General features: G+C 39.5%; 1 protein-coding gene and 1 pseudogene across 1 annotated transcript; both read right to left on the bottom strand.

Moving 5' to 3' along the window:
• Positions 1 to 321: 321 nt before the first annotated feature.
• On the bottom strand, positions 322 to 677 carry LOC129515377 (40S ribosomal protein S20-like; annotated as a pseudogene).
• A 3,995-nt stretch (positions 678 to 4,672) lies between these two features.
• LOC129515222 (60S ribosomal protein L39-like) lies at positions 4,673 to 4,849 on the bottom strand. The gene has a single exon (XM_055333968.1). The coding sequence runs from the start codon at positions 4,847 to 4,849 to the stop codon at positions 4,673 to 4,675; it is 177 nt and encodes a 58-aa protein (XP_055189943.1).
• Between the last annotated feature and the right edge of the window lie 7,994 nt (positions 4,850 to 12,843).

Raw genomic sequence — 12,843 nt, 5'->3', positions numbered from 1 at the left:
ATTTATTGACATAAAGTTTATAGTAATTTCTATAATATTTAAAGACTTTAATGTAAGAGAATTATGTCTCCCTTTTCATTCCTGGTATGATTCATATGTAATCTTTTTTTTTAACACTGATATTTTATTAAAAAGTTGATTTAAGGGATGCCTGGGTGGCTCAGTGGTTGAGTGTCTGCTTTTGGCTCAGGTCCTGGGATCGAGTCCCGTATCGAGCTCCCCGCAGGGAGCCTGCTTCTTCCTCTGCCTATGTCTCTGCCTCTCTCTGTGTGTCTCATGAGTAAATAAAATCTTTAAAAAGATTTTTTTTTTTAAGTTGAGTTAAGCCTCTGCAATGGTGACTTCAACCTCAACTAACTCCTGGCCCAATACTGATGGAAGTAATCCGCTTAACAATCTCAGGACTGTGCAAATCAATGAATAACTTGTAGATTCTCACCTGAAAACCATCCCAAGTCTTGGAACTTTCACCAGAAGTTTTCCTTGTAGTGATTCTGAGTCTCGCTTGGCAACTGAACTGGTCCTGTCACGTTGAGATTCTTTTCCTTTGCGCCTCTGATCAAGTCAGCACATACCTTCTCCAAAGATTTTACATTGCAGCTGGTTAGAGTAATCCTAATTCAGTGAATTGCCAGCTCTGGTTCCATGGTGTCTTCCCTAGTGTCTTTAAAAGCCATGGCTGCAGCATGGCTTCCTAATGGACTTGTTCCTTGGCAACAGAGAACAGCAGTGAGGCAGAAGCAGGAACAGGGCATCCAAAGTTCTGCTGTAGCTGTGACTACATCTTTCTAAAGAGCCATATGTAATCTTATTTGTTCATTATCGATCTTGTTATAAGTTTGTCTATTTTTTTAAAAGATTCATTTATTCATGAGAGACACACACAGAGAGAGGCAGAGACATAGCAAAGAGAGAAGCAGGCACCTCGAGGGGAGCCTGATGTGGGACTCAATTTTAACTCCTGCTTTGTCTTTATAGATCCCTCTATGGTGTCATCTCTATTTTGATAATTTTTGTTTTTACCTGTGTTATTTCTCCGATATGCTTTCTTTAATATTACTCTGCTTTTCAAGATAATTTCTTTCTTTTTAAAAAGATTTTACTTATTTATTTGAAGGAGAAAAAGAAAGAGTGAGCAAGAGAGAGCTCAAAGCAGGGTGCGGGGCAGAGGGAGAAGCAGATTTCTTGCTGAACTGGGAGCTCCATGCAGGGCTCCATTCAGTGACTCTGGGATCAGGACCTGAGATGAAGGCAGACAACTGACCGAGCCACTCTAAGATCACTTCTTGTTCTTTTCTGATTTGCAATTAAACTGTGATGTTTCTGTTGAATTTGATTTTATTTATAAATTCTTTTTTCAATTTGGGGGAGCTTTCTGGATCTGAGGATTGATCTCTCAACAACCCTGAAAAATTCCTAGTCATTTTATCTTCAAATATTGCTTCATCCCCAATCTCTCCATTATCTCCTTCTGGAACTCCACTGAGCTATATGTTTGACTTTTTTATTCAGTCTTCCATTTTTTCTTAACCCTTCATTCATATTTTCTGTCTTTGAATCCATGGACAGCATTCTGGGTAAATTCTTTGGATCCATTTTATACTGCACTGGTTCTTTTTTTCAATTGTGTCCATTCTACTGTATAATCAGTCCTTGACAATTTAAATAACATCATGTATTTTTTATTTATAGAAGTTCTACTTTGTTCTTTTAAAAAAAATCTGCTTAGGGATCCCTGGGTGGCACAGTGGTTTAGCGCCTGCCTTTGGCCCAGGGCGTGATCCTGGAGACCCAGGATCGAATCCCACGTCGGGCTCCCAGTGCATGGAGCCTGCTTCTCCCTCTGCCTGTGTCTCTGCCTCTCTCTCTCTCTCTCTGTGTGACTATCATAAATAAATAAATAAAAAGAATTTAAAAAAAAATAAGCTCTTCCTAAGAAAGTATTTGCTTCTACCAATTATCAAATTTCTACTTAAATTTTTTCTAACCACACAAGCAACAGAAATTCCAACCAAAACCCTTTGTGAGTACTAGCATATTATTTATCTATTGCATAACAAATTGCATATCTTAGCAGCTGAAAGCAATAAACATTTATTATCTTTAAATTGCCTCTGTAGGGACGCCTGGGTGGCTCAGTGGTTGAGCATCAGCCTTCGGCTCAGGTCATGCATGATCCCAGGTTCCAGGATCAAGTCCTGCATTGGGCCCCTGAGGGGAGCCTGTTTCTCCCTTCGCCTATGTCTGTGCCAGTCTCCTCTCTGTGTCTCTCATGAATAAATAAATAAATAAATAAATAAATAAATAAATAAATAAATAAAATCTTTTTTTAAAAAAAAAATTAAGGGGGCAGCCCGGGTGGCTCAGTGGTTTATTATTTTTTGTCCCCCCCCCCCCTTTTTTTTTTGGCTCAGTGGTTTAGTGCCACCTTCAGCCCAGGGCCTGATCCTGGAGATCCGGGATTGAGTCCCATGTCAGGCTCCCTGCATGGAGCCTGCTTCTCCCTCTGCTTGTGCCTCTGTCTCTGTCTCTCTCTCTGTGTGTCTCTCATGAATAAATAAAAATCTTAAAAAAAATAAAAATTAAAAAATAAAAAAAATTTAGGGACGTCTGGGTGGCTCAGCGGTTGGGAGTCTGCCTTTGGCTCAAGGTGTGATCCCAGATGCCCTGAATCGAGTCCCGCATCAGGATATTTGCATGGAGCCTGCCTCTCCTCCCTCTGTCTGTGTCTCTGCCTCTCTTCCTGTGTCTCTCATGAATAAATAAGTAAAATCTCTAAACAAAAAGTAATAATAAAAATAAATTTTAAGGGATCCCTGGGTGGCGCAGTGGTTTGGCGCCTGCCTTTGGCCCAGGGCGCGATCCTGGAGACCCGGGATCGAATCCCACGTCGGGCTCCCGGTGCATGGAGCCTGCTTCTCCCTCTGCCTGTGTCTCTGCCTCTCTCTCTCTCTCTCTCATGTGACTATCATAAATAAATAAAAATCAAAAAAAAATTAAAAATAAATAAATTTTAAAAAAGTTTAAGTGGTCTCTGTAGAATCTGGGGGTAATTTAGGTGAGTAGTTTTAGCTCAGGGTCTCACTTGAGGTTGCGTATAAGATGCCAGGAAGGAGCAACCATCTAAAGCCTTAGCTTCACTGGAGCTGAAGGATATACTTCCAAGGTGGCTTACTCAAAAGCCTGACAAGTTAATGCTGGTTGCTAAGAGGAGGCCTCAGTTCCTTGCCTCTTCATAAAACTGCTTGAGAGTCTTTGTGACATAGCAGCTGATTTCTCCCAGAATGAATGTTCCAAGAGAGAGAAACTAGAATCTTCAATATCTTCTGTGACCAAGCCATGAAACTCACACAAAGTCATCTCTGAAATATCCTATTATCTATATAAGTAAGCCATATTCAATGTAGGTAGTGACTACATTCAAGAATGGGAATACCAGGGATCCCTGGGTGGCGCAGCGGTTTGGCGCCTGGCTTTGGCCCAGGGCGCGATCCTGGAGACCCGGGATCGAATCCCACATCAGGCTCCTGGTACATGGAGCCTGCTTCTCCCTCTGCCTGTGTCTCTGCCTCTCTCTCTCTCTGTGACTATCATAAATAAATAAAAATTAAAAAAAAGATTAAAGAGTTTATTTATTTGAGAGAAAGCAATATATATATATATATATTTAGAGAGAGAGAGAGGATGAGAGAGAGAGAGAGCACTGAGTGAGGTGAGGGGCAGATGGAGAAGCCGACTCCCCTCTGAGTAGGCAGCCCAACATGGGACTCAATCCCAGGACCCTAGGATTATGAGTTGAGCTGAAGCGAGATGCGTAACCATTTCTCGTCCTGAAATATTATTTAGCAAAAATAACCATTTCTCGTCCTGAAATATTATTTAGCAAAAAAACTTTTAAATGTGTTGCTGGGCTAGCATAAAAGAAATCTCCAAAGTCGCACTATGAGTTATAAGAGAAGTTCTGGAAGTTCAATGCTCTGGCACCCACTCTGAGGTTTTCTGACCAACCCTGAAGTCTTGTATTCTACTTTGATAGCTACATGGATCACAGAACCTGCTAAGTAGATAATTTAATAGTAGGTGGCTACTTAGAGTTAGGACCCAAGGAAGGGCACCCATGGTATAAAAATTAAAAAAAAAAAAATCTTATTTTTAAAAAAATCAGTTGGCAAGGATATATACCTGGCCTCACTTTATTTGTTATTATTTTTTAAAGATTTTATTTAAGGGAAAGCACATGAGCAGGGGGAGGATCAGAGGGGGAGACATGCGGACTCCCCGTCAAGACCTGAGCCAAAGGCAGACACTTAGCAGACAGAGCCACACAGGCGTCCCTTAGCCACACTTTAAATACTTCATTGTCAAAGGCCATTTCTATCACTGCAGAAAGTTCTATCAGACGGTGCTATGTCAGATCTGACAGGAGGGGGGATTCAGTACTTCACAAATCAGGACACAACAGCAGCTCAGCTGAAACGTCTCACATTTATGACTGAACCAACGTACTGGTATAGAGGCATAGTAACAGAGAAAATCATTCCCTTGATAAGACACGTCTATTGGCCAGGTAGGAAGGATGTTTTCATATTGATAGGATAGGAACATGTGATCTCCATGCGGCTTACATATGTGTGCCAATTATGTTTGCTATTTCATGATGTGCGATGCTTCCTCATAGACCCAGCTTGGTTCTTCTCCAGTGCCTCCTCTTGGAGTTGTACCTGATTTTATTACCAGTTTTCATCCGAATCCACTGGGGAATGGGACGATTCTGCTTTTGTTTCCTGGCCAGGAATCGCTTGATTCTGAAAGTCTTGTGAGAATATATGGCGATCACAGTCAACCACATGCAACCAGGATGGCGGCGGAAGGGCCTGGCCTCACTTTAGTATTGAAAAGAATGAGGAGAAAGTTTCCTTGGATAATTTACAACAAGAAGCCATGTGTGGTGGCCAGCATCTAAGATGGTCCCAGTTTTCTCTACCTTCTGGTATTCCCATTCTTTTTTTTTTTTTTAATATATGGAAATGCAACAATTCTCCTCAAAGACATTTTATTTATTTATTTATTTTTTATTTATTTTTTTTTAAGATTTATTTATGATACTCACAGAGAGAGAGAGAGAGAGAGAGAGAGGCAGAGACACAGGCAGAGGGAGAAACGGGCTCCATGCAGGGAGCCCGACGTGGGACTTGATCTCGGGTCTCCAGGATTACTCCCTGGACTAAAAGCCACGCTAAACCACTGAGCCACTCAAGCTGCCCCTGTGAAATGGTATTAAATGAAGTTTCCATCCTACTACTGATCCTATCTACATAGTTTTATACACTCCCCAATACACGTGTCCAGTGTTAAATTTGGGGAGTATATTTCCAAATAATTTTTATATATACCTGCAAGTATATATACACAAATGTAATATATCATTACAAAAGTGGTAATCATATTAAACAATACTCAGTATTTTGAGTTATTTATTTCAACTGTGTATGTTTTCTTTTCATAAAAGTCCACGGAGACGTGTTTTAAGTTTTCCAAATGTGTGCACTTAAAATATATGTTTTTTTTTAAGATTTATTATATATTTTAGAGAGAGAGCATGGGGAAAGCGGCAGAGGGAGAGAGAAAGTGAATCTTAAGTAGATTCCCTGCTGAGCATGGAGCCTGGTGCACATCTCAATCCTATGACCCTAAAATCATGACCTGAGCCAAAATTGAGTCAGATGCCTAAGCCACCCAGGCACCCTTAAAAGATATGTTTTTATTATTCATCTCTAATTTTATCTCATTATAATCAGAAAATGTGACCAACACAGTAGTAATGTTTTTTGGTATTTATTGATCCTTGCTTCCTAGATCGATATGTTCAGGGGTATTGATTTAAAAATTATCCCCATTCAACTCCCCTATTTACCTATGATCTTGGAGAATGACTGTGGGTCATAAAATTTATCAGATAATGGTTCCAGTTATAGCTGTTGTTCCAGAAATGGTATATTGCCTGGGAGAAACCAAATAGCTGTAATGCAGGTATCGATCTTTTTTTTTTTTTTTTAAGATTTTACTTATTTATTTGAGAGAGACAGAGAAAGAGAGCAGGGGAATAGCAGAGGAAGAAGGACAAGCAGACTCCATGCCAAGCATAGAACCCAACATAGGACTCAATCCCAAGACCCCAAGTTCATGGCCTGAGCCAAAATCAAGAGTTGAGGCTTAATCAACTCAGCCACCCAGGATCCCCACGTATACTGATTTTGGAAAAGATTTTTTAAAAATCTACATCAATGGGCCCCAGGTGGCTCAGCGGTTTAGCGCCACCTTTTTAGCCCAGGGCCTGATCCTAGAGACCCAGGATAGAGTCCCATGTCGGGCTTCCAGCATGGAGCCTGCTTCTCCCTCTGCCTGTGTTTCTGCCTCTCTCTCCCTCTCTCTCTCTCTCTCTTTCTCTCTCTCTCTCTGTGTGTGTCTCTATGAATAAATAAATAAAATATTTTTTTAAAACGTCTACATCAGTTTGTAAGGATCACCATATGCTATTTGCTTTGACCTAGAAGACCCTATAATACACCTTCACAAATTAGCTCAAATTTACTTTCTTTATATTCTAATATAATCCAAAGAACTTTTTCTGGTGCTGACATATCAAGACATATCCAGTCTGAGCCTGGATGGCTCAGTGGTTGAGCATCTGCCTTCAGCTCAGGATGTGATCCTGGGGTCCTGGGATCAAGTCCTGAATCAGGTCCCCCTCAGGGAGTCTGCTTATCTCTCTGCCTGTGTCTCTGCCTCTCTCTCTGTATCTTTCATAAATAAATACATAAAATCTTTTAAAAAATGATCATTGCACTAATCCCACATTAATGCTATATTGCTGTTTGCACCTATTCAACTAGGACCAAGTACTTAAACACATTTAGGGAGACTTTCACTTCCAAACATGTAAGTAGCAGGGACCAGATTTAGTCCACCACCTTAAATGACTAAAAACACAGACAAGGGTTGTCTCAATCAATAGAGCACACAACTCTCAATATTGGGCTTGTAAGTTGAAGTCTAACGTTGTATATAGAGATAACTTAAAATCTTAAAAAAAAAAAAAAAACAGAAAAACCCCCATAAATACAGAAAACAAATTGGCTGTTGTCAGAGGGGATAGGCAAAATGGGTGAAGGAGAGTGGGAGGTAAAAATTTCCAGTTATAGAGCACTTGGGTGGCTCAGTCAGTTAAGCATCCGATTCTTAATTTCAGCTCAGCTCATGATCTCAAGGTTCTGAGATCAAACCCAAGATTGGACTTTGTGCTGAGCATGAAGGCTGCTTAAAATTCTCTCTCTCCCTTTCCCTCTGTCCCTCCACCCCACCTCAGATAAATAAATAAATCTTTAAAAAAAAAAAAAAAAAAAACGTTGATCTCAAGACACCTGGGTGGCTCAGCAGCTGAGTGTCTGCCTTTGGCTCAGGGCGTGGTCCCAGGGTCCTGGGGTCGAGTCCCACATTAGGCTCCCTGTGAGGAGTCTGCTTTTCCCTCCGCCTGTGTCTCTGCCTTTCTCTCTGTGTCTCTCATGAATAAATAAATAAAATTTAAAACAAAAAGATGATCTTGCTCTCACTCTGCCCCTCCCTCCTTTCTCACACTGTCTCTCAAAAAAAAAAAAAAGTTTCTAGTTACAGGGGCACCTAGCTGGCTCAGTTGTTTAACTGTCTGACTCTTGGTTCTGGCTCTGATCATGATCTCAGTGTTGTGAGATTGAAGCCCAGGCTGAGCTCCATGCTGAGCCCGACGGCTGCTTAAGATTCTCTCTCTCCCTCTCCCCCTGCTTCTCCTGGCTACATGGGCACTCGATTGCTTTCTCTCTCAAAAATAAAATAAAATAAATAAATAAATAAAATAAAATAAAATAAATAAAATAAAATAAAATAAAATAAAATAAAATAAAATAAAATAAATAAAATAAAATAAAATCCAGTTATGACACGCATAAATCACGGGGCTAAAAGTTACAACATAGAATTATAGTCAATGATATCATAATAGTGTTGTATAGTGACAGATGATAGCTTAAGCTTATGGTGAACATAGCATAACAGAATTCTTGAATCACTATGTTGTACACCTGAAACCAAGTAACAGTGTATGTCAATGATAACATCGATATAAAAAAAAAAAGTGCAAGAGAAGCAATGCAGAAGAGTGGTCCCAGCGGTCCCAGGGAGAAGAAGAGAAAGTGAATCACCCAGCCACATGCCTGGAGATAGTTTCTAGATTTCAGAACAGTGAACAGAAACAGCCCAGAGTGTCCTTAAGTTGAGGAGTGTAGTTGACAATTCGGACAGATCGGGGCATCTATATTTTGCAGGGCAAAGTGTTAAGGAGGAAAGAGCTGCAAAGATATACAGGGCACTTCCCTTTAGTCTTCAGTTGAATACTGATCAACCCATGCTGTGAGAAAACTGCCATAGACCAATGAAAGCACCACTGGGTAGAAGATGCAGAATAACTCCCAGAAAATATACAAGGTTGAAAATAGTTCATATTCCCAATAATCAGAGTGGAGCAACCTTGTAATACAAAGAACTAGCGTAGAATACTAAGGATTGCCTCAGTAGTGGAGCCAATATAACTCTAGGATAAAGATAGCTATGATTTTACTTTCTTAAAAAAATTTTACTTAACAAAGCTAAAAAGCAACCCATGAATGAACCAAATTATTTCCAATAATTTAATAGTATCCTGGGTCGCCTGGGTGGCTCAGAAGTTGAGCATCTGCCTTCTGCTAAGGGCGTGATCAAGTTCTCATCCCTGCCTGGAGCCTGCTTCTCCCTCTGCCTGTGTCTCTCTGCCTCTCTCATGAATAAATAAATAAAATCTTAAAAAAAAAATTAACAGTATCCCAGAATAAACACAGTATTTAGACAATAACAACAAAAAAACCACCATCACCCACGAGTATAAAATTCACAATGTTCATCATCCAACAAAAAATTATTAGGCAGCAAATATACACGAAAATACAATCCATAATGAGGAGAAAAATCATATGATAGAAATAGATTCAGAAATGACATAAATAGGCACATATTCAATAATTTCAAACAATTACAATAAATTATAAGAATGTTGAAAGACATGGAAGGTATATATTTTTTTAATTCACAATAACTGGAGTATCTGGGTCATCAGTCAGTTAAGTGTCTACCTCTTAATTTTGGCTCAGATCATGATCTCAGGGTCATGAAATCAAGCTCTTTGTGAACACAAAGTCTGCTTGTTCCTCTGCCTGCCCCTCCCCATGCTCCTGAGCTTTCTCTCTCAAATAAATTCTTTTTGTTTTTGTTTTGTTTTGTTTTAAAGATTTTATTTATTTATTCATGGGAGACACAGAGAGGCAGAGACATAAGCAGAGGGAGCTGGATGCAGAACTTGATCCGGGAACTCCAGGATCATGCCCGAGCCAAAGGCAGATGCTTAACTGCTGAGCCACCCAGGCATCCCTCTCTCAAATAAATTTTTAAAAAACTATATAAAATTCACATATAAGTTTATTATTTTTAAGTTTTTATTTTATTTTATTTTCATTATTATTATTTAAGTAAGCTCAACACCCAACATGGGGCTTGAATTCTTTGAAATAAAGAGTCACATGCTTTATTGACTAAGTCAGCCAGATGCCCCCACATAGAACTTTGAGAGATGAAAAATACAGTGGATTGGAGCACCTGGGTGGCTTAGTCAGTTAAGCATCTGCCTTTGGCTCAGGTCATGATCCCAGGGTCCTGGGATCAAGTCCCACTTTGGGCTCCCTGCTCAGTGAAGAGCCTGCTTCTCCCTCTCCCTCTCCCTCTGCCCTTGCCGCCACTCATCTCTCTCTCTCTCTCTCTCTCTCTCTCTCTCTCTCTGAATAAATAAATAAAATATTTTTTAAAAAGGAAGAAAAATAAACTGGAGAGAATTGTATTGTTAGAGCCTCCATAACAGAATCACAGCCTCGATGGCTTAACCCACAGAAGCTATTTCTGGAGACTGATGTTCAAGATCAAGTTTACAGCAAAGTTTACATCTAATGAGGATTCTTCCTTTGGCTTAGAGATGGCCACCTTCTTGCTGTGTCCTCACATGACCTTTTCTTTGTATGAATGCACTTCTGATTTCTTTCGCTTATAAGGATATCAATCGTATTAGGTTAGGGCCCCACCCATATGGTCTCATTTTACCTTAATTACTTCTGTAAAGGCCCTATCTCCAAATAAAGTAATATTGTGGGTTAAGATTTTAACATATGACCTTTGAGGGAGGCATAATTCAATTGATGACAGGATTAATAGCAGACCAAACACAACAAAAATTGATTGGAGAACTTGAAGATGTAGCAATGGAAACTGTACAAAATGAAAAACACAAAAGGATAAACAACACTGAAAAATATAAGCAAAACAGCGTGAGATGTGGGACAACTTCAAGTGGCCTAATATGTATAATCCCTGAATGAGGGAAAGGTCAGGCAGAAGAAATATTTAAATACTTAAAGCCTAATGGATAAAAATTTTTCCAAATTTATAAAAATCATAAATCCACAGATCTGGGGCATCTGCCTAATTCAGTTGGTAGAGCATGTTATTCTTGATCTCAGGGTCATGAGCTGAAGCCCCACATTGGGAATGGAGCCTACTTTAAAAGAAAAAAAAGTGTTTTTTTATTTTTTTTTTAATTAAATCCACAGATCCAAGAATGTCAACAAACCTCAAGCCAAGACACAGGAACAAGTACGTCACAAATTGCTTAGAACTACTGATAGGGAGAAAATCTTCTTCTTCTTCTTCTTCTTCTTCTTCTTCTTCTTCTTCTTCTTCTTCTTCTTTCTTCTTCTTCTTTTTTTTTGTTTTTTTTTGTTTAAAGATTTCATTTATTGAGAGAGAGGGATCACAAGTGAAGGGGGAGAGGGGAGGGAGAGGGAGAAGGAAGCAGGGAGCCTGATGTGGAGCTCAATTCCAGGACCCTGGGATCATGACCTGAGCTGAAGGCAGATTCTTAACCAACTGAGTTACCCAGATGCCCCAAGAAGAAAATCTTAAATCTTGAAAACAGATTTAAAAAGGCAACTTATTGGGGCACCTGGGTGATTCAGTGGTTGAGTGTCTGCCTTTGGCTCAAGTCATGATCCCCGGGGTCCTGGGATCAAGTCCTGCATCAGGCTCCCCGCAGGGAGTCTGCTTCTCCCTCTGCCTGTATCTCTGCCTCTCTCTGTGTCTCTCATGAATAAATAAATAAAATCTTTTTTTAAAAAAAGAAGACTTAATGCAGATTTTTTCAGACTTAAAGATAATGCAGTAGATTTCTTGTTGGAAATAATGCAAGTGTGAAAAAGTAAAATAATATATTTAAAGTACTAAAAGAAAAAATTATCAATCTAGAATTCTGTGCCCAGAGAAAAATTTGCAAAACAATGGCCAAATAAAGATGTTTTCAGCATACAAAATCTGAAGAAATTCATACAAGCACACCTGAACTATAAGAATGCTAAAGGAAGCCTATAGAAAGGAGAATATTATCAAATGGAAATCTGAATCTATACCAAAAAGTGGAAATGATAAATATATGGTGGATGTGAAAGACCTTTTAAAATCATTTAAATTTAGGGGCAGCCTGGGTAGCTCAGTGGTTTAGCGCCGCCTTCAGCCCAGGGCATGATCCTGGAGACCCGGGATTAAGTCCCAGGTCAGGCTCCCTGCATGGAGCCTGTCTCTCCCTCTGCCTGCGTCTCTGCCTCTCTCTCTCTGTGTCTCTCATGAATAAATAAATAAAATATTTTTAAAAAATTATTTAAATTTAAAGTTCTTTAAAAGAAAACTGAGGACACATGACTATTTTAGTTAGTTGAGCATGTGACTCTTGATGTTGGGGTTGTGACTTTGAGCCCCACAGAGGTATAGAGAATTTTTTGATAATAAAATCTTTAAAAAAATAATAAAATAAAACTATTTAAGCAAACAATAGGCACACCTGGGTGGCTCAGTCAGTTAAGCATCTAACTCTTGAGCTGAGTTCAGTAGTATAATGTTACTTCAAAGTAGACAGTGATAAGATGTATTCTATAGACCACAAAGCAACTACTCAACAAAACAAAATCCAAAGCACTAGAAGCTAATAAGGCAATGAAAAAGATAAAATAGAATCATAAAAAATCCTCTGTCCAAAAGAGGTTGTTTTTAGTGATTTTATTTATTTATTTATTTGAGAAAATAGACATAGAGCTCAAACATGAGTTGGGGGTAGGAGTGGGGAAGAGGCAGAGGGAGAGCAACAAGTGGATGCCCTGCTAAGCAGGTTGCTCTATGTGGGTCTTAATCCCAGGCCCCTGAAGTCACAACCTGAGCCAAAGTCAGACACTGAACTAACTGAGCCATCCAGGCACTCCCAAAAGAGTTTTTTTTTAAAAAAGAGAGAAAAGGAGGACAATGAGCAGATGGAACAAACAGAAAGACATTAACAAATAGTTAACTTTAAATTTAACATCATTAAACAATTTTAAGTCTTAACATCTGAATTAAAAAGATTTTCAAATTTTATTTTAAAAAAGCAATATCCAGGGGCACCTGGGTGGCTCAGTGAGTTAAGAAACTGGCTTGATTTCAGCCCAAGTCACGGTCTCAGGGTCCTAGGATTGAGTCCCATGTCCATCTCTGCCATCAGTGAGGAGTCGGCTTCAGAATTATTTCTCCCTTTGCCCCTCCCCCCACTCTTTTTTTTTCTCTCTCTCTCAAAATAATAAATCTTTTAAAATATATAAAATTGGGCACCCTGGTGGCTCAGCGGTTTAAGCGCCGCCTGCAGCCCAGGGTGTGATC

This window comes from Nyctereutes procyonoides, unplaced genomic scaffold, assembly GCF_905146905.1.
Source record: "Nyctereutes procyonoides isolate TBG_1078 unplaced genomic scaffold, NYPRO_anot_genome, whole genome shotgun sequence".
NCBI lineage: Eukaryota > Metazoa > Chordata > Mammalia > Carnivora > Canidae > Nyctereutes > Nyctereutes procyonoides.
Note: the sequence above shows the minus strand (reverse complement) of the source record. Positions and strands in the feature narration are given on the sequence as shown.